Source organism: Drosophila melanogaster, chromosome 3R (genome assembly GCF_000001215.4).
Source record: "Drosophila melanogaster chromosome 3R".
In the NCBI taxonomy this organism is placed as follows: Eukaryota; Metazoa; Arthropoda; class Insecta; order Diptera; family Drosophilidae; genus Drosophila; species Drosophila melanogaster.
The window spans coordinates 21,365,573-21,386,356 of NT_033777.3; the positions used below are offsets into that span (position 1 = coordinate 21,365,573).

The 20,784-nt window shown below is 42.7% G+C and overlaps 12 protein-coding genes across 54 annotated transcripts.

The window, feature by feature from the left end:
• Window positions 37–2,707, top strand: pre-mod(mdg4)-AD (the record flags this gene model as incomplete). Of its 2 annotated transcripts, NM_001202330.2 has the most annotated exon segments (4): window positions 37–766; window positions 878–1,189; window positions 1,402–2,121; window positions 2,338–2,707. In NM_001202330.2, a coding segment is annotated over 1 exon segment (324 nt), but the record flags the coding sequence as incomplete, so codon positions are not given.
• On the top strand, window positions 37–2,707 carry pre-mod(mdg4)-AE (the record flags this gene model as incomplete). Of its 2 annotated transcripts, NM_001202331.2 has the most annotated exon segments (5): window positions 37–108; window positions 432–766; window positions 878–1,637; window positions 1,791–2,121; window positions 2,338–2,707. In NM_001202331.2, a coding segment is annotated over 1 exon segment (231 nt), but the record flags the coding sequence as incomplete, so codon positions are not given.
• pre-mod(mdg4)-Y lies at window positions 37–2,707 on the top strand (the record flags this gene model as incomplete). 2 transcript variants are annotated; one of them, NM_001202329.2, is given in 4 exon segments in its annotated part: window positions 37–766; window positions 878–1,189; window positions 1,402–1,637; window positions 1,791–2,406. In NM_001202329.2, a coding segment is annotated over 1 exon segment (294 nt), but the record flags the coding sequence as incomplete, so codon positions are not given.
• On the top strand, window positions 37–3,758 carry pre-mod(mdg4)-X (the record flags this gene model as incomplete). Of its 2 annotated transcripts, NM_001202328.2 has the most annotated exon segments (6): window positions 37–108; window positions 432–1,189; window positions 1,402–1,637; window positions 1,791–2,121; window positions 2,338–2,583; window positions 2,808–3,758. In NM_001202328.2, a coding segment is annotated over 1 exon segment (264 nt), but the record flags the coding sequence as incomplete, so codon positions are not given.
• On the top strand, window positions 37–4,677 carry pre-mod(mdg4)-U (the record flags this gene model as incomplete). Of its 3 annotated transcripts, NM_001202334.3 has the most annotated exon segments (5): window positions 37–766; window positions 878–1,189; window positions 1,402–2,121; window positions 2,338–2,583; window positions 2,808–4,677. In NM_001202334.3, a coding segment is annotated over 1 exon segment (252 nt), but the record flags the coding sequence as incomplete, so codon positions are not given.
• On the top strand, window positions 37–4,677 carry pre-mod(mdg4)-W (the record flags this gene model as incomplete). 2 transcript variants are annotated; one of them, NM_001316598.1, is given in 4 exon segments in its annotated part: window positions 37–766; window positions 878–1,189; window positions 1,402–1,637; window positions 1,791–4,677. In NM_001316598.1, a coding segment is annotated over 1 exon segment (309 nt), but the record flags the coding sequence as incomplete, so codon positions are not given.
• pre-mod(mdg4)-V lies at window positions 37–4,677 on the top strand (the record flags this gene model as incomplete). 3 transcript variants are annotated; one of them, NM_001202333.2, is given in 5 exon segments in its annotated part: window positions 37–108; window positions 432–1,189; window positions 1,402–1,637; window positions 1,791–2,121; window positions 2,338–3,758. In NM_001202333.2, a coding segment is annotated over 1 exon segment (495 nt), but the record flags the coding sequence as incomplete, so codon positions are not given.
• Window positions 37–4,677, top strand: mod(mdg4) (modifier of mdg4; one part of a trans-spliced gene, as the record gives it). Coding sequence (NP_788700.1) covers window positions 432–727 — 296 coding nt within the window.
• mod(mdg4) (modifier of mdg4) lies at window positions 4,529–11,829 on the bottom strand (one part of a trans-spliced gene, as the record gives it). Coding sequence (NP_732623.2) covers window positions 9,488–10,340; window positions 11,030–11,169; window positions 11,247–11,460 — 1,207 coding nt within the window.
• Window positions 5,346–8,003, bottom strand: pre-mod(mdg4)-N (the record flags this gene model as incomplete). 2 transcript variants are annotated; one of them, NM_001316603.1, is given in 3 exon segments in its annotated part: window positions 5,346–5,655; window positions 5,715–6,495; window positions 6,570–8,003. In NM_001316603.1, a coding segment is annotated over 1 exon segment (534 nt), but the record flags the coding sequence as incomplete, so codon positions are not given.
• pre-mod(mdg4)-O lies at window positions 5,346–8,003 on the bottom strand (the record flags this gene model as incomplete). Of its 2 annotated transcripts, NM_001316605.1 has the most annotated exon segments (3): window positions 5,346–5,655; window positions 5,715–7,508; window positions 7,759–8,003. In NM_001316605.1, a coding segment is annotated over 1 exon segment (429 nt), but the record flags the coding sequence as incomplete, so codon positions are not given.
• pre-mod(mdg4)-AA lies at window positions 5,346–8,003 on the bottom strand (the record flags this gene model as incomplete). 2 transcript variants are annotated; one of them, NM_001316607.1, is given in 3 exon segments in its annotated part: window positions 5,346–6,495; window positions 6,570–7,508; window positions 7,726–8,003. In NM_001316607.1, a coding segment is annotated over 1 exon segment (258 nt), but the record flags the coding sequence as incomplete, so codon positions are not given.
• A 1,575-nt stretch (window positions 11,830–13,404) lies between the features above and the next one.
• Window positions 13,405–16,398, top strand: tin (tinman). The gene is made up of 3 exons (NM_079709.3): window positions 13,405–13,859; window positions 14,762–15,372; window positions 15,801–16,398. The coding sequence occupies exons 1-3, from the start codon at window positions 13,675–13,677 to the stop codon at window positions 16,253–16,255; spliced, it is 1,251 nt and encodes a 416-aa protein (NP_524433.1). The 5' UTR covers window positions 13,405–13,674; the 3' UTR covers window positions 16,256–16,398.
• Window positions 16,399–20,784: the final 4,386 nt, after the last annotated feature.

Consider the following 20,784-nt stretch of genomic DNA (forward strand, 5'->3'; position numbering starts at 1 on the left):
CAGCCCTGGGTGCAAGCGCTTGATCTGGCAACTCTGTTAAAATGTCGCCCACAGTTGTGAAAAAATGAAGTGATTTCCGAAAATTGTTGCTAAATTACTAAACAAAAGGTGAAATTAAGATTTGTAATGGCCCCGAAAAGTGAATAGTGTTGGTGGAGTCCTAGTTGTGCATGAAAGAACCGCCTTCCAAAGAAGGGAGCCCAATGGCGAGTAATGAAGATGAATAAATGCCAACGACGCCTGGAATTTCAATCAAATGTGTACAAATGTTAAAACGAAATTGCAAAGCGACGCCATGCGCGCAATGTTAATAAAGTACAGAAACTAGAGTGAAGCAGGGATATATTACTTGGCGGATCCTCTTGGGCAATCAATCAGTCAGAGCGTTCTAATCAATACCCCTTCCTCCCACTTCAATTTGTGTCTTGCAGAACAGGAGGATGACTTCAAGTTGCACCTGCCTCTCCTCGTGACAAGAAGAAAGAAGACGCCCGGTGGCTCCCGCAAGCAGAGTTTTGACCACCTGGAGGTGAGCTTCACCAGAAGCAATAGGGGTAACAACTTGCTGACCATCGATGGGAAGCCCTTCACCCTCAATCGTCGGATCAAGGATGTGTGCTACTGGGAGTGCGTCAAGCTGCGCTGCAAGTACATCAAGTGCTCCGCCCGTGTGGTGACCAAATCCAATCGGATCTCGGCACTGAGCGGGCTCCACAACCATCCCTAAGTTACGAACTACCTGTGCCATCTCATTAGTCTAATAAAGGTGTTTACGTTGAATCAGTTTATATCTTCCGCCTCTCCTATCGTTGTTGATTCTATAGTGTCCTTGCGCAACTCAGGACGCCCTCTGACTAATCTCTTTCAATTCTTGCAGCATGCTACCAACTGGTGCCCAATCGCCGCGGTGGGAAGAACCTCATCTTCCAGGGGCACATGTACTCCGTGGAGCGCAAGTACCGAAACAGCATCAACTGGGTATGTTCCAAGAACAGCAACAGCGTGCTTCGCTGCCCGGCGAGGTGCGTCACAAATCCGGAGAGTGGCAATGGCATCAAGCTGAGCCACCGACGCCACAATCATCCGGCGGATGCCTTTAAGCCCCACAAGCGCTGTCGAAAGCGTCCCGGCGATCGAAAGTAACAAGTAACCATGTTTCAGGATGCAAAGCATGCAGGCTTCGGCAATTGTTAGTCACACTAAATATAAATGTTTCTCATCGTTGTCGAATTGTAACATTTTGGTGTAATGGAATCACTGTTCATTTGGTTTTGGGCTTTCACATATCCGAATTACTTTACTAATACTCACTCATCAGCACGTTTCCCATAAACTAATTATAGTTTTAAGCTGTAGTTAATTCCAAACGACTTATGACTTACTATGAAAATCTCCTAACAGATTTTCGCCACAGTTGTGTTTGCCGACGGAACGGAGTTACGATAATCGATGGCTACCGCTTCGTGATCGGTACTACAAATCTGCGTCGCACCTATCTGAAGTGCGCCAACTTTCGCAGCAACTGCCGGGCCCGGGCCATTCTTAATACGGATACGAACAAAGTGCGGATGAGGCACGACCGCCATAATCACTCCCGTACGGATGCTGTGAGCGGACGTATCTCTAAGAAGTAGCAGGTACCGAGCTGTCTAGAGGAATAAACATGCTGTTTCCGTTTAAAAATGTTTAACTGCTTTTCACTACCAACGAAAAACCATAATAACCTTACATCCTCACCCATAATTTGAAAGACCTGTCCTAATCTAACTAAATTCGCCAATCTCTTGCAGATAACTCGAAAATAGCGCAGTATGTGCGCTCCAACCGAGGAACCGATCTCGTTTACCACGAGGGAAACACCTACACACCCAATGAAAAGCTGAGGGAGGGACAAAAGAGTCGAGACTGGAAGTGCTCAATGTACCATAAGGCCAAGTGCCGGGCCCGCCTGGTTACTCGCATTACCGGTGGAGGGGATATTATACACGTGACCAGCAACCTGCACACACATCCCACAATGTACACCACGCAGAAAACGGACATTAGCGTGGTTGACCAGAAACTGTGCCTCGAAAGGAATCCACTCTGCGTTAACACTCGATCGATTAAAATGTAGATCAAGTAAAGACCACCGACTGATTACTCGTTACGATTAGCATGATCTTCAGTATAAATAACGTTTTAGATTTAAAAAGTATTAAAAAATGCTCATATACATTCAATAATTTTTAAGTAATTTCATTTATTTATAATAAGCATATTTTCTTAAGTTCTTTCACATTTGATTTGTTTACTACGACGAATTCCATTTTTAATTCAAAACCGTTTTATTTACAGGACATCTTTCGACATTGCGCCATCTCCCAGTTGAGGCCATATTTGATGCGGACGGCAAACAGATGGACTTCATACCCAACATTCGCGTCATCCGAAGTCAGCGGAAGACCATAAAGCTGATGTTTAAAAAATATGCCTACTCGAAGACCAACGAGCACGATACCACAACCTACTGGCACTGCCGAAGTCGTCGCAATGGAAGGCCTGCGTGCAAGGCCCGGTTTTCCACCAAGAAGCTCAAGAACGGTAGCTACAAAGTATATCTGACCCAGCCGGAGCACAATCATCCCCCAAAGAAGCGTCGCCTATAATCAGAATAACTATATTTTAAGAAGAATGATATATTAAAGAGCCATGTCTTGGCAAAATGACTTGCACCGACTCTGAATCTCTACTCTACTACTCTACTCTCAAATAGCCCAGCAAATGACCATTTACTAATTACAATGTGTTCCTTTCTCCTTCCACAGAAAGCAGCGTGGCGATCTACTCGGCAACCTCCCGGGGACGAATGCAACTGATTTACGGCGGACAGCCATTCATCTTCGAGAAGACGCTGAAACTGTCTTCGGGAGAGGAGAAGCGCTTCTGGCGCTGCAACCAATGGTGGAACCAAAAGTGTCGCTCGCGCGTCTTCACCATCAACGACGTTGTCTGTCCGCTTAACCGATTCCACACGCACGAGGAGATCGTGCGGCGAAAGAAGCGAGTGCGCCGCGTGCCGCCGGTGGAGACGATTGCCAAGGTGGTTGCCACAACACCCAGGCATCCGCAGCATCAACAGACAACCCAGCAGCAACAAGAGATTCAGCTGACCAGCGATGCAATTGCTGGAGCAATACTGGATGATGAATCCCCAGCTACAATCGATGTCAGCGAGCTGGGGATGCACCTGAAATACGAAGAAATCGTAGCGGATGTCACGGGCATTGTGGGCGGCACGCGAGTGGTCAGTCGCCGAAAGTGAAGATTGCTTTTTATTTTCTGACGTAAGATCGCAGATTCAGATTCCTTCTTTGTAAAAACTCATGCTTTGAGTTTTCATTTTTGAACTTGCCACGTCGAAAACCAAGAGCCGAACAGTTTTGATGAATTTAAAAAGGCTAAGCACAACCACTAGCCAATAAATACAATTTTTATTATTATTTTAAGGACATATTTTTAAAACTCTTTTTATTAAGCGTAATATTCCAAGGTTTCCTCCCCCATTTGTAAAATTTGATAAATACCCCATGATTTCCTTTGACATTTTGGAGTTGTTTAGAATAAAATCTGTTCCTTCTGTTATGCCTTTGTTCAAACAAAATTGACCTAGCCTACTCCCATAATTATTAATACAAAACTGCGTTTAAGAAGGCGGACAAGCTAGCTATTATGATACAGCTTATAAACAATTTATTATGTGTACATTTAATAAACGTAAGACCCAAACAGTGCAATTGAATCGTTGTAGAACCTCCGAACTTTCTCCACAACCCACTTGAGATCCTTCCTTCAAGCGAATATCACCGACTTACTAACGCACCGGGTCACATATCTATTCTCTTTTAAGGTGACGCCACCCAGTTCTTCTTCACCAAGGGTCAGCGCGAATCGGTCAAACTCAACTACTGCGGTCATAGCTACGTCAAGTTCATGGAGAATGGACGCGGCACCAAGTGGATTTGTGCCACGCGCTCCACCACCAAGTGCCGTGCTCGCATCCGTACCACCAAAAACAACTACCTGGAGGTACTGTATGCGTCCCACAATCACGGTTTTCCGCCGCAGAAGAAGGATCGGGGTCGAGCCAGCCAAAGGATGTGATCCAAAATGTAACTGAGAGTGTGACTGTGACTAAAGCCAACTTCCCCTACAATACAATTTCAATAGTTTACAAAACACTTGAAGCCTCCTCTAAAACAGCTTGACTTTGAAACTATATATTGAAAAAAAGGCTGAGACAGCGCCAATCAATTTCCCAGCCAACCCAATCCTAGTGGTCAATCTGTCTAATGGATGTAGCCATATTTCCTTCCATTAACCAAGCTCAAAGTTTGCCAGATGCTTAGATTGGCTAACACTATTTTCGTTTTCAATACAAAAGAACGCCTATATGATCTTCCTAACTCGAAATCTGCGAGCGAGAAATATACTTACATGAACAGACTTTAAAAAAAAACGAGTTCACCATAATGAGGGCCCAAAAAGTGTGCTAAAGAAACATTTTATTCTTCATGGTTAAATTCTCTTACATACTTAAAGTGAATATTGTTAAATAGGAAATGAAATTAAATTTTTCGAGAGGTTACGACACACCACGAAGTGCAGAAATCAAAATAATATAGATCTTTTCTAACTTGTGTCTTTGAATTTGAACTTATACCTTGATTAAGTCGACCACTTTTTTTTTGGGTAATATCATCCTTTCCTCATCCACTCAAGAGTGGAGTTCCTCGAAGCAGGGCTCGCACATCCAGTTGCTTCCAGGACATGTGTTGCACAGCGTATTGATCCTCCTCAGGCCCGTCCTGTTCTTTTTTAGGCAGTTCACGCACTTTCCCTTCATGCGAGGCAATCCCACATACACAAAGTTGTGCTCGTTGGATGAGGTGCGGATGATGTTGTCCGGGTTCTTTAGGTTCAGCCTTCCAGCGGGCTCCAGTTTTATGATTGTGGCTAAAAATTTGTCATCCCGCACCTGCCGCACTTTTTGAATCGGTGCTATATGTCGTGCAGCCTTAAAAATCAAACCTGTAAGTTTAAGAGGAGGAAAGATATATTATATGGTAATGATTTTCTTATGAATTTAAAGGGTATTAGAATAAAAATATACCATTAAATAGTTTAACTAAACTATCGTTTGCTTGTTTCATTTAATAAATTATTACTCTTCGCTTATTTGTACACTGTTTTGTTCATTAATGCATTAAACTTTAATATTCAAGCCGTATGTTTTCCCAATTGAGCGTCAGTCTTGCAAACGGTGTACAAATGTCACATTTAAATTTAAATATAAAAGATTTAGATTAGAGGAAAGTATCAAACTAATTTTATAGATTATAATGGTTCTTAAAATTTAATAATCCTCTTTATGAGGACGAGGTGGGCAATCGAGCACTCTGGGAACAAATGTCTTTAGTCGTTCCGGCGGCTTGTGATTGTGAAATCCTCGGATTGATTTTATTGACTTTATGTGAGTGGTCAGCGCCGAAGTGCAGTGCATCTTTTTGTACATGGAGCAGCGCCAGAAGGCCAGACATTTCCCGGGATTCCTGGAGTAACAGCTAAACGTGAATCCCTCGTGGACTAATTTTCCTCTATCGTCGTAGGTGAGAACTGAAAGAGAAGTATTCAATTAGTCAATGGAGACAGGAACTAGGCCTACTCTTCGATACCTCGCCTCCTAATTGATCAGAACGAAGCTCGGTTACTTTCATGAGTTCAGATCTTTATTTCACATGATCACATAGCCGTCAAGGGAATGGAACAATTGGATTTGCAAAGCATATGCGAACTTAAAAAAACCTTCATTGGTTAATCGAACTCAGGGGTCTTACAGCTATATTCACAATCTTATTCATTAAACTTCAAATTAAACTCGATTCGACACTTCAAAATGCATATTCGGGTAACTAGGATGAAAATATCGAAAATAAGTGTACATAGTCCATTTCCTAGATATGTACTTTTAATAGCTGTTACTTAGTAACTACATTGCACTGCCAAGACCAGTTGGATAGCCAATCTATTCGTGCATGAGCATCATGGAGGCGTGCATCAGTTCTTGATCTGTCAACTGCAATGTGGCCGCATCGCTAGTCAACTGGTGTTCATCGATGAACTCTTGCTTCTGCTCCTGAAGCTGCAGCTGTGTGAAGCTGTGCGTCCTGGAGAGCTTTCTTCCTGTGCCGATCGCTGCCATTTTGTTACGCTGAATGATCTTGTCTATCTTCTCCGTGTGCGGCTGGTGGTTATGTAGTCCGCCTGTCACACTCTTAAGGCGTCCGTTCTCCAGGACGCAGCGAGATCGACAGCGCATTTCATGCGCCTTTTTGGAGTAGTTGTGGCAGCGCCAATACTGTTTATTGCTCTTGCGACTGTGGCAGTTGTACATGTAGCCATTTAACACTAGGCACGGCGTCGACCAGGGGCTCTCTATAAAAACCAGCTCGTCCTCTGAAAAGAAGAAGTTTTTATCGTTAGTTCAGTTGTCTACACTTAAGATATTTGGTTAATAACAATTGGGTTACCCAGTCCACAATGAGCTCCATCTTTTGTTTTGGTCTTAATTTATTAGGAGCTAAGTATGAAATACGTTTACAGAACTCAGACAAGTCGCTTAAAATCTACTTTCGAGTGGTCGGGTCGATTTCTTTGGGCAAAATGGTCTTGAGCCTTGTGGAATTGTGAATTTTTGCATGACTTACTAACATATAAAGATGTATTACTATTAAAATAAATATGTATTAATTATTACAGAGCTGGAAAGTTTTAGGTTTTAAAAATAAGCCAAAATAATACCAGCTATGGCTTTCTTATCTTTATAAAGACTTTCCAACTGATTGACTGTAGATTGGTTAAAAACTCCCAAGTGAAATCGACTCCTTCCGTGGTTCGAGATAAATAATTAGCTTAGGTGTTAGCTGATAACTCCTAGGGGTGCTCGCTCTTCAGCAGGGATCGATGCTTGGCCTCTTCTGTCCGCCACCTGCCCACCCGTTGCCGATCCCGGATCCGCTCCTCTGCATGCCGCTCCTCCTCATCTAACTCCTCCTCAGCGGCGTCCACAAGGGCCTGCATCTCGATCTCGGTAGCCTCGGCAGCGGGCAGGAACAACTTGCAGTCCTTGCCGTCCTTGGCAGTCACAATGATGTTGCTACTGCCCAGATACTGTGATATCTTTGGGTTCGACGTGCAGATCTCGATGTACTCCTCCAGTTCCTGCTCCACCTTATACAGTTGTCGCTGGCCAATCCTCGAGGCGTGGGACTCGTGATTGTGCTGACGTCGTGCGTCGATGAAGTGTCCGTCGCGGGTGATGACCACCGCCTTGCAGCGCAGCTTGAGCACATCCGCACAGCGCCAGGTCGTCTGTCCATTGGCCTGGGTGAGCTTCTTGTTGTAGATGTAGTTGCGGAACACCAGCTGGGCGTTCTTCTTCTGGCTGCGAATGAAACTGATCTCCGTATCTGCGAGAGTCGAGGAAAACCGAAAGCATGGGGTTTAGTGGGCATAATATAATTGACAGATGATCTAGTTGCTATTCTAGTGAATGTACATATATGGCTTAAGCGTTAAGTTAGGATCGGCGAAATAAAACAACGTTTAGTTTAGACTTTGGCTTTAAGCAGTTTATTCGCAATCAGTGAACCGGAGGACCCTTGGGTTTGGTGGTAGAAAACTTACCAAAATGCGGCGGGATGGCATTTTACAACTTACGGTAGCATTTGCATCGCTTGGTTTTCAAATAAGCACTATCACAGATTATCAAAAGGGTGGAAATAGGGAGGCGTTGCCCCCCTTACCAGCCCCATCACTTTAAATATTAAATAAACACCACACCAAACACACCGTCACAAGCTGGAAATAATTAATTGTGAACAAATAGGCCGTGTAATTCGGATGCAATAAAATAACAAAACAAATTGGCTTGCATTTTTTTAATGAATTTGCACGGCGTTGCCACACAGCCGAAGCACCAGGGCTGCACATTCAATTAGGGTTTCCGGAAGTGGCAACACCGTCCTCAATTTCCACAAAATGGCAACTCCGCATTAATTCAAATTTTAATTCTTTATTTTTTCATACTACAAATATATATATAATATATTCTGTGGATACTTTCTAAATATCCGGACCAGGCGCGCAAAATATAAATTACACGATTCAAACGTTAATATAAATTTTCTCAAATACGCTTAACAATAAAAAAACGAAAATTACTACTACAAATAAAGGAAATATAAGTCGGAAATGCTTCAAGGCGGTCCAACCTTTTGTTCCAAGGTATATAAACTATCGCCTATATGAATTAAAACGGTTTATGATTATCTCTTACCAATTAGGTAAGAGGTCTAGTATATTCTGTTTTTTTTGTTTAAGGTTACCGCGACATCCGTAAATATCGTGAAATTCTTCAGACACCCTTTAATTCGGAACCATATAAAAAAAACACGCAAAATGTTCCATACAAAAAATTTGGAATGAAAAAACAAAATCAGCACGCAAAAAGTAAAACAGAATCGACGCTGCATGAAGAAATAAATTTCCTCTCCACTGATAACGTTAAAAGAGTCTCCCTATACGTATTATTAAAATCTTTCCTTTTTTTTTTACGTGACCACTAAAACGATTAGAAATGAACCTTTACTATAACACAGCGTTATAAATACAATTTTTTTTTTAAGACTCGGCAATCAATGCCGTTGCTGGATTTGCATCAGCAAGCTTTTACGTTGCTTAAACAAATCCAGACAACATCTTTAAGTACGAGTTTGAAAACATAAATAACAACAAACCTCAGTAGCCTTAGCATCACCAGAGGATCATTATTAAACAGAAATGCGCATGCCCAAATAATAACCCCCTGATCATGTAAGATTGAAAACTCCAATTACTCGCTTTGCTCAGTCAAATAAACAATTACAAATGCCTGCAAATTTTGGAAAAATATATGGATAGGTGTGGTTTTAAGAGTGCCGGTATTACCTTGAGTAGTTGCAGCTCTTCACGGGTTCGGCTTCACGTTGACATCAGATATCCATCGTAGCAGCTTCTTAAAATTTCATCACTCTACTTACCTTTTAACTGAATAAGTGTAAAACCGCGCGATCTCCGTCCAGCATTTAACAAATATGCATCGGACAGCAGATCTGCCTAGTGCTCTTTGTCGATTCGAAATAGAACACAGGCCCGTAAACTACTTATTAACTAATGGCCAGCGAAGTATAGCTTAAGTTTGTTCAAAACAAAATTAAACGCACTTTGCCGAACTCTAAAAGGACATGATCCGCTTGCGACGCTAATAGATTTGGAAAGTGTTCAAGTTTGGAATACATATGTGATCTTTTTTTTAACGTGTTTGCATTTCGCAAGCGGACTTAATGTCCTTTAAATATTGCTTATATCTATTGGCCTCTGGCCATGTATGCTTTGCAATTCAACCAACCTTGAGCCTCTGTGTTGCCCTGATCCCCGCTGGTGTCGACAAACGATGATTCACTGTAGTTCTGGGACTGTTGCTTGACCACAGCCTTGGAAGTGGTCGCCGTCACTCCGCCACCGCTCGTATTTGCCGCAGTCTGGTTGCCAGCATCCTCGTTTTCAGTGAAGTAGCTGTCGTCGTAGCGCATGTCTCCGTAAGTATCGTCCTCCACATAGGTGCCCTCGGCATCGCCGGCGGCGTCGCCATGGTCCTCAGAGTAGTCAGGTTCAGATTTCGTGGGCAATTCCATGGGGAGATCAATGTACTCGGCTTCCTCCTGTCGAACCTGCTGCGGCGATTGCTGGTGGAGCTTTGCTTCTGCCGCAGAGACCACAGAGGTTTGCACGGTGATCTGTTGCGGCACAAGTTGGGCGGTTGTCGTGGCTCCAGTTTCAGTGGTCGAGTCGAGAGGGTCCATAACATTTGCGGAGGTGCTTGTCTTGGAGCGCTTTACGCCGGCGCTCGAGGAGGCGGGGGTCAGGGAGGAGCGCTGGGCAGAGCGTTTGTTTGTCGACACCAGCGTCGCCGTCGTCGTGGTTCCCGTCTGCAGCTGCTGCGATTGGATCTGCTGCGCCGCCTGCTGCGGTTGCTGCTGTTGTACAATGGTGGCTTGGGGTGCGGCCGTGGTCTGGATGACGATCTGGGTGGTGCTCTGTTTCTCGTCGCCCAGGCCGTCGTCCACGGTCTCGATCTTGTAGCGGGCGGAGGCGCGAGGCTGCTGGCGCTGCACCCGCTGAGCCGGTATTTGCTGTTGTTGTACATGAGGTGCTGCTGGCGGCGGGCTGGATTCCTGCGGCGGCTGAGGCGCAGGATCGTTCTGAAAAAAAAATATTGGTTTTTTAATTATTAACATATATTTTAGGAATAAGTGAAAAGATATTTTGTATGTTCTAGCACCTCTTTAAAAATGAACCACGATCAAAACTTAATAAACTTTAAAAGTATCTGCATTTAATAAAATGGACGATTTCAAAACTATATGTTGAAAAGAATTATTCCGTTAGAATGGAATTTGCAAAGAAATAAGAAATCTGGCCATTAATTAGTAAAGTACGCCTTCCTTGAATTGGGAAACAATAATACATTTTCTAGTTCCGATGCCTGTTTCTTTAGGTACAGCTGCACTAAATTTAATTTTGCAAATACGTTAATTTTAGTCGAAAACATTAAGAGATATTTCCCAATTTAAACATTAGTTTAAAAGCAAAAAATGTTTATGCTTTGGCATCGAATTCGCTGCGAGACAAAAACAACCACTCCAATTTGCCGCTGCCGTGCGAGCCAGAGCGAGACAAACGCTTCGCGTATAGCCCCTGCAGTTGTCTCTCTCTGGCACGCGTGCCTTTTGGCATTTGGTTTGCGAGAAATTTCTCGGTACAGTCAAACCATGCTCTTATACAGACGCCAGCCATCGCGTCTGTATGTATTGGGCGCGAAAGGTTGCGTTGTAGTTGCTCGATTCGATATACCAGTATATCACGCACACAAATGTATACATATACTCACATCCGTTAGCCCCTTGATTTGCAGCGATTCCGCGGTGCTAATAAACGCGGGCAGGGCGTCCTGCTTCACGTTGACCTCGCCGCAGTACATGAATTGGATGAGGTCCTTCAGCGCCGAGTGGCTGACGTTGTTCAGGAATACTGCAAGATAGGCGAAGAGAGTATAAGGTAAAAAATCACGTAGAGCTACAGATCTGAGCTGAGGGGCACAAACTCACCGATAGCGTGGGTGTTCGACGGCATCTGAGTGAACATCTTGCGGAAGAAGGGCGAGCAGACGGATAACACCAATCGGTGGGCCTTCACTATTTGGCCCTCGGCGGCCAGCGAGACGTCCACCAGGTCGCCGCGGCATAGCGACTCGTGGAAGCCGGCCGACAAATTCGTGTTGAAGTTGTTCCAGCACAAGCTGAATTGCTCGTCGTCCGCCATCTTGGACGAAAATCAATACTTTTCTGTATCTATGCGTTTGTTGGCTGCAGGCGAAAAAGTGCAATGCGCGTTTAAAACTCAATGCAGCGAGTGCTGAAAAATGGCAAAGGCACACACAAAATAGAATGCACTGCAGCCAAAAAAAACTGGGAAATTTTCACGCGTCTGTCTGTGTGTGCGTGTGTGTAAATTACATTTATCTCGCTTAATGACCGCAACCTACTGTGTATATTCACTTGGGGCGCCATTACTCACCTCTTGACTAAATATTTTTCCAATAAAATAACTAACTAAAGCCAGAGTTTTTTGCTAGCGCGGCCGACACGCAGAACGCGTCCGAGTTCTTTGACGTGAAAATTAGAAGTGTTACCAGGCGACGAGATTGCTGGCGATGGCAAAACAAAAAGTGACAATATATCGATAGCTTAAAATATTTATATCGAAATACTTTTATGAATATTGATAGTTGATGTGCTTTGATATTTTTTTTTTAAATGTTAGTACGAAAATCACATAATTAAGTTCATAACTTTTTGAAAACTTTTACATACTTTAGTTTACATATGCTGTAGGATTTTAGTTTGCGGGTGTGTTAAAAAAGGTTGTAGGACTAAGAAAATATCGGCCTAAGTATACGATGTATTTATGTTATGACGAAATTTCTTATTTCACAACAGTTTTGTTGTCTAGCTTAATGTTTAATTTATTTTAAATGAAATAAAACAAAATACAAATTAACGAGTTTAAAGACTAGCAGTCAAACTAGCACAACTAGAATAAAATTCATAAGATAAACAGAAAAATTTTAACTTTTTTAAATTCTCCTATTTTTTAAACTGGGCCTTCGATTTTTTACGAATGGAGGATTATTTTCTAGCGGAATTCATTATAACTCTGACAAACTCTTATGGAGCGCATCGTCACTACGTAAACCCTACACTCTGAATGCACAAGGGCACTATATTTTTAAAAAAAAAGTGACTTAATAGGATTATAAGAAAGGCAAATATTCGCTAAAAGTTCTTAAACATACCAAACAAAATATGTATGTACATAATATGTATATCTGTGTACTGTATGTACATATGCACTACATATGCAATTATATACATATGTGAACACGTTTTTGGTGCAATGCCAAGATTCGAAATGAAGGTATTCATCCCATAAAGGCGAAATATTATTAAAAATGTTGCTCTATTTAGACAACTTCACATATCCATGTTATTCATCTCTATTAAATCATAACAGTTTCAAGTGAAATAAACAATAATATATGAGAGCGTAACGTTTAAACCAAACATATTCCCCACGATTTATTTATTTGTTAGCTTAGTACACTCTTAAAATCAAGTGTGCGAAAATCTGCACTTGAGCGCCACTTGACAACCGTTTAATACACAAGACGCGCGGACAAACGTAAATACATGGGGACTATAAAACTTAAGGACTTTACGATAATAAATACGGATACTTAAGCTCAAGTAGCGAAACAAAATCAGCATAAAGTGGCTGCGAACAAACAACTAATAACAACGGGGAGCAGCTGGAGGAGTCGGTTATTGAATCTGATAGTCAGGTACAATGTGTGCGATTGTGCAAAGATACTTTCATACATGCATACAAGCATACATGTTTGGAATTAGTGATGGACAGAACTTAAAATATATTGTCAATACCATATATATTCTTAAGCTATTAGATTAAATTTACAAATGTAATACATAAATTAGTTTTTTATATTTGGATACATATTTTATAAATCTCCTAAGCATATGACAGCCTCGCACATCTCTAGCGCAGAAGAGCGAGATGCCGCACTCGCATTCCGATGCTGTGCTGTGATTGGCTCCGGGGCGGCCATTTTGCCCGTATGCTCAGTTCGCTCACACACATCCAAAAACACAGTGGCATGAGGCGGTCTGGGGTGAAAGGAGTACGCGTTCAGTACCAAAATCGAGCTGACAAATTGCAGACACGGTCGAGTGCGCATCGGAACGGCGCTTTACGGCTTACGGGTTACGGACTACTGATTGCCGATTACGGGCTACGACTCACTTACGGTTGCGCTAACGGTTGCGTGGAGTGTTTGCTCGATTACTGGACTACCGAGATTCCAATTCAAGTGTCGCAAGTTCAAGTGCGATTTGGCAAATTGTTGGACTTATTTAAATCGAAGTGCTTCTCAAGTGGCCAAGTGATCGCACAGCGAGGATGTTGCAGCACCATCAGCAGCAGGCTCAATCGGGTGGCTACTACGATCACTACACTCAGTCCCCCAGTCCGGGCAGCCTGACGAACGCGGATGCCCTGAACACCACTCCATTTTCGGTCAAGGATATCCTGAACATGGTCAACCAAACGGAGGCCTACGAAGGTTCCTACGGGCATATCGATGGGTAAGCTTGGAAGTTTTGAATCAATTATACATTAAGGGTCAAAAGCAACTAAAAATTGGGGTACACCAATAGACTAGTTCCAAGGTACTGTGTTCTACATGTTACCAAAATCTACTAAATCGAATCAGTGTACATATATGATATAAAACTAATTATTATACCGGTTAACTATCTAAATTGCAATGATTTAAGAAGGTATCTGTGCAGTTCAGAGAGAGACCAACTGTTAGTTGAGCCATTTTTAGCTATCAACTGGCATACATGGACATTTCCACCACTTCTACCTGTCAGTGACTTCTTCTCGAAGACAGCGCCCTTCCCCGTCCCGATCGCTTTTATTTATTTTTATTTAATAGGGCTCCATAGGAAAATTAATTTCTACCAATTTTCCAAAGAAAGATAATATTTTGATAACCTTCCGCCGAGACGTAGCAGAAGAAATCCTATGAAAACACATAGAAAGCATGAATTGCAAATAGGATCTGGGATCGGAGAGCGTCAAGCGTTGAGCGTTGAGCTCGAGGCTTTGACAAATCATCGTTATTTGTACAAGAGGCCGAAGACAAAGACGAGGAGAGACAGTGTTAACAATAAGAACAACAATGTCCGAGGCAGGCAGTCGGGAGTCACGGCGATCGCTGGTCCGCCCGATCCCTTCTGGGCTGGTCAACATGTGTGATTCGCATGTGTGGACCGCCGCACAGGGGCGTCCTTAATTGCCTGATGAGCCATGAAATGATGTCACCATGGATCCTGTCGCGCCAGCAGGAAGTGGGCAAAAAGTCCTCGTCCCAGCTCCCCGGGCTGTGTCCTCCGTGATGCAACATATGGCGGCCATATACGAGACTTTGTATTGCCTTGTTTCTAACCTTGCGCTTTTCCATTTTCCTGCTTTCCCGCAGCGCGGCGACTGCCTCGGCGCTCTTCGCCGCCGGTGAGTACCAGAATCCCCACCAGTACCTCAACCACCAGCAGCATCAGCAATCCGAGCTGCCGATTCCGCAGCAGCAACTGCATCACCAACACTTGGACGATGGCGCCACCACATCGTCGTCCCTATCGCCACTCTTGCCACCCCCGCCGCACCAGCTGTACGGCGGATACCAGGACTACGGTATGCCCGCCCACATGTTCCAGCACCATCACGGACATCCCCACCAGAGTTTCCAGCACTCCGCCTCGGCCTACAACATGTCCGCCTCGCAGTTCTACGCCGGCGCCTCGGCCACGGCCTACCAGACCCCCGCCACCTACAACTACAACTACGCCGGATCTGGTGAGGTGTACGGTGGAGCCACGCCCTCGGCGGTGGGCATCAAGAGCGAGTACATACCCACGCCATACGTCACGCCCTCGCCCACCCTGGACCTCAACAGCTCCGCTGAGGTGGACAGCCTGCAAGCTCCGACGCAGAAGCTGTGCGTCAATCCCCTGTCGCAGCGCCTCATGGAGACCGCTAGCAACTCGTCCTCCCTAAGGAGCATCTACGGTTCAGATGAGGGCGCCAAAAAAAGTGAGTATCTTGTTTAATTGTTTAATGGAGAAGTGGATCTATGAAATGTATGGATGTTAATTATTAAGCAATTAGAACGATTTGGGGAATACATATGTACATACATACATAGGAAGTGTGCCTTCGAATATAAAAAATGAGGATAATGGGCTAATAAATCAAATTCGTTGTTCATCTGTTTTAAAACATAAAAACATAAAATTTCTTAAGGTTCAAAGATAGATTCATTCCAAATAACGTCAAGTTAAAAATTCAATATATAATTAAATTAAACAACAAAGTGTTTAAGGATTGAAAGATGATTTATGGATGAAATTGTAATGGCAAAGTAAAACATTGTTTGAATATGATCCTAAACTAGTGCCTAGTCCCTTAACTAGTTATAACTATTATATTCTACTATATTCTCGATATTGGCTATCTTTCAGAGGATAACAGCCAGGTGACCTCCTCGCGTTCCGAGCTGCGAAAAAACAGCATCAGTGGGAACAGCAATCCGGGGAGCAACAGTGGTTCCACCAAGCCCCGGATGAAGCGAAAGCCTCGCGTGCTCTTTTCCCAGGCACAGGTCCTGGAGCTGGAGTGTCGCTTTCGACTCAAAAAGTATCTGACGGGTGCGGAGCGCGAGATAATCGCGCAAAAGCTTAACCTGTCGGCCACCCAAGTGAAGATTTGGTTCCAGAATCGGCGCTACAAATCGAAACGTGGCGACATCGACTGCGAGGGCATCGCCAAGCATCTGAAGTTGAAGTCCGAGCCCCTGGACTCGCCCACTTCTCTGCCCCCGCCGATTCCCAACCACGTGATGTGGCCCCCAACCATGCAGCAATCGCAGCAGCAGCAGCAGCATCATGCACAGCAGCAACAGATGCAGCACATGTAGTGGACATCTCGCAGGACGAAGGATTCGAGTCTCTAATTTATTGCAGTTTCAAGAAGAATACATGTTGTAGTCTAAGGAAAACGCCTCATAGTTCTAGTTCTTTGTTTTATGTATATATTGGACAATAAATAAAGCTTAAGACCAATCAGTTCAGACTATATATTTCATTTTCAACGATTTCTGTATGCATTTGACATTGGTTTGACTTTCGGAGCTAACTTGTTTTTTTTTAACAATTATTTCATATATCAGAAAAATGGATCATTCTTGGCTTTAGAAAAGTTAAAAGTTATGTTCCGTTTTTTAAAATGGTAGAGGTATATTATTATCAGGGAATAAGTTCACCCATTAGAATAGGATTTTTAAAAGATTTTCTTTCCGCATCCTTTTGTATCTTGCAGACTCAATACAACCAATTTCAGCTAAAGATCAATCAGAATTTCAGCTTGGCCTGTCGTGTGAACTTACACCACTGAATCCCATGACTCCTTGCTCTGGCGCACTCGCATTTATATCTTCATGAACAGCTTTCGATCGGCCACCGATCCATTAGGCACCGCATCTGCGTATAATTGCCGCCGATCGCCGCATAAATCAATTTTATCGGAGAGAGCGATCAGTTTTATGAAAAACGAATTCGAAGGCGAATGAAAACACCACAATTTCCGCTTTAGTGGAAATTGAAATGTTTTCCCTTTTCTGCTTTTCGCAGGGATTCCTGGGGAGGGGGAAAGGGGAAGTGCGTTGGCGGCAGACATTACAAAGGTTGCATTTATGAAACGTTTAAGTGGCATCAATGCAACTGTAAAATGTTTCCCTGCCTCCACAGATACAGATACTCTCGTTCAGATACGAAGTGCAGGGCACAGAAAACCGCTCCTCCTCGGCATTTTATGACAGCCATCGGGCAAAGGCTAATATTTCATTGGGGGCTCGAGTCTGGTGGTGGATCAGTGGTGTCGGTGGTGTTGTGGCAGTGGCATATATCAATTACTCCACAAACACATGCCAGGGGTCATCGGGTAAACGGGGGGTTGCAGCCACAGACCAACAAGTGCAGCTGATCACACTTTCGGTTTGAGTTTCCTTATTTCTGACAGCCGGAGCTTCTCGGGTCATCCGTCTGGTGGATCATCCGACTCCGATTCTGTTTCCTTGCGTTAAGTGTCAATCACGGATATCACGGATTAGCTCAACTGCACGCACTGAATATAATTAATTTAAGTAGGCCTAAATGGCTTCCGGGGTGAGACATCAAATAGTTACTGGAAGGAACTTTGTAAATTATATTAAAAATGATTTAAAACTATAACGATGCTAATCAACCATTAAACATTTACATTGCATAATTGTTACAACATCTCGAAAACTTTAGAATGCATTGAAAATATATCATTTAATCCTTTTACTCGGAAAATTAACTGGCGAATTCCAACCAACCATTATATGTGTTTTATTTCATAATTACTTGGCGAGTCGATTTGACATTACTCCGTCTGCCTGTCCGTATGAACTTAGGAGATACAAATTTCAGATTTTAAGCTTTAAGATGAACAACAAATGTTACCGTCTCTTTCACAGTAACTTTCTTACCTTACCTTTATTGGCCTGCTAAAATAGTTTTACTTTTTTTTAGAAAGGTTTTTCCTTTAGCCAAGACATTTTTTATTATATTTGCAAGGAAATTACTTCAGATAGTGATAAGCCTCCTCCTCAATCCTCAAGATCGCCATTCCAAAGGAGGAGTCCGTGGAGTTGCCAACAAAACGCCCTCGCAGGCGGAGGATAATGCATGTCAAGTGGCACTAAACATGACCTAATGGACCACACTGACCAGCCACGCCCCGTCGCGAAGGCGGAATATGAATATGCGACCCATAAACAATTACTGTCTCGTCTTTCAATGTCGGCGGCAATGTTGCGGCGACGTTTGCCCCTCCGTCGAGGATCCGGGACCCCGGTCTGGAGTCTAGACCGGCGCAGCTCTCAAGTGGAGAATTTGTCATTCCCATATATCACACGAAGGATCGGGGAGTTGGCGATAAGCCAGGATAGAGTTCGCCCTGGAGCGCCGTTTAATTCATATACCGTTACAGGATCAAAGGTTCAAGAGCCGCTGTCGCAGCTGCGAGCCTCCCACCCCCTTCACCATACAGCCCCATTACGCACTTTCCCCTTTCCCCTGATTGCTTTCACTACTCTCGTTTGCATTTCCTCAATGTCAGGCCGCCAAAGCAGTCGTAAGGTAAGCAAATTAAGATTTATTAACAACAATAAATAAACAGTATGAAAACGCTACAATTGCAGCAGCTCTATCGGTGGTTTTGGGTCCAATACAGTTTACCATTTTCCGCTGTCTTTGAATAATGCCGGCAGATCAATTACGTAATTATATCCTGAGCTCATACTAAATATTTATGCAATCCCGGAAGCTGTGAATTATAAGGCGATAGTGTTACTTCTTTATTATTCTTACTCTTTTGAATGTGTAATTCCTTAATACAAAGTTAAATTTTAAATATCTTCATTCTTTAAATTTAAATTAATATTATATATTATGGTTTATAAGTTATATTATTATTTTATATTTTTTAATAACATTAAAGAAGAAAAAGGTATAAAAACTAGAAGATACAATATAGTTAAATGTTTTTCTCGATTATTCCTATTGCAGCTATATGATATAGTCTGCATCTGTTCCGACTGAGATAGAAATTGGACCTTTGGAAAAGTATCATGCAGATAGCTTTAAAACTCGAAGTCTTTACTGCGTTTCAAGCTTCTGACTAAATACACTTTAAAGTGTATTAATATAATAGAACAAAATTCAGAATATAATGGTTTCATTCTTTTTTCAGAACACATATTTTTGTAAATCAATATCCATTGAATAATTGTAACAAGTTCATTCAGGGGTATCTTTAAGGCCGACCCTTCACGTTTTGCTTTTTTTTACTTAGCCTTTTCGCCTTTCACTCTTGCTGTCACTGCCACAGATCCAGATCCAAATCCACGCTGTCAAGTGGATGGCGGAGTGACTCCGGCACAGTCGCTTCATAAAAGCCTTTGACATTTTATCGGAAAATCCATCGAGTCGCTGTGTACATTTTTATTTGATGTGCGCATAAAATTGCGATCTCGTTTTACATTTTCCCCGCCGCGGCGCCCAGTTTCTGGGTGTCTCTGCTTTATATCAATCGGTTTATGGCTTTGTGTGGTTTCAAGTGGAAAATTGTGACAATTATATTCAAATTAATTGAGTAATTGCATTCGGAATCCGAGCGGCGGCAGTTTGGAGCGCTTGATTTATGGCGTGTGGAAACTGGCACTCAAAAAATTAAATCCAAATAAGCCAATAATCCAATGGCGTTGATGTCGCGTTCAATTCGTTCAATTCGCTCCACTGAAAGATGCCTCTTGGCAATGAAAATCGAGGGTCTTCCGCCGGTAATGTCAGCATCCTATTCTACTTTCGATTTTTGTAAACAATCTAAGGCACCGATGCAAACAGTTGAACATAATACAATCCCAATCAATATCAATAGAGAAATTTCAACAGATATATTCGCGTTTGACTTTTTATAGAATAGAGTAAGAGCGTATACTATATCCGATGAAAAGCAAGGAAAAGAAAGCGTTTCTTTTCCTATAAAGTATATATATATTTTAATGTATAAAGAATCCTTATCAAATCTTTTATTTTAACGGAAAATACTTCTTTTCCGGATATTATTTGTTATTAATACAACTAAAGTTCGAGAAATGGTTGGGCAATCGGATGTACAGATGGATATCGCCACATTGTATCGGCTAGCGATCCTTATCAATTTTTGATATGAAGCCATAACGTTATTAACCGAAAGTTGTTGTTATTAACAAAGCAGACAAATCCAAAGCATTGAAAAAAGCCTCAGAATCTCAATGCGTATTGGACGCTTTGTACTTTGTCTTCGCTTTGTACTTAACCATATCAATGTTGGCCAAGTTATTTGAGTAAAGCATCGACCCCACCCCTTGGTGCTATCACCAAACTATATTTCACTGATGACCGACACTAAATCCTCTAGTCGGAGTCCTGGCGTCACGAAGTTGTCGGTGTCCAATGGCGGTGATGAAGTGGTTTTGGGGTGTGAGCTTCTGGCGGCCTCGGATGGTGGCTTTTTGAACGAATGCCGCCAGCGCTAACTAATTACTTTATCGATGTTTTACGGTTAAATTTATCTTTCCGCGTTCTATTTTTGTTCTCCTGCTAGATAAGAATAACTAGCACATCCTATTCCCAATTCTAAGTTAACCTCAAACTTTGGAAAATATGTCCCCTTTTCGGCATCTGCATTAATCTATGAGTCAAATGATATATTCAAAAATAATGAACCTTTGTAGAATTTTGAAATTCTCCCTAAATAGTCTCCATATAAAGTCTCCGACTTAAGCAAAGACTAAAACCGCTGAAAGTGTAGACGTGTACAAGGCTCTGTTGAACAGATGTAGAGAATTTTGTTGTGTCAAATACTTATGTTTTTTATCTC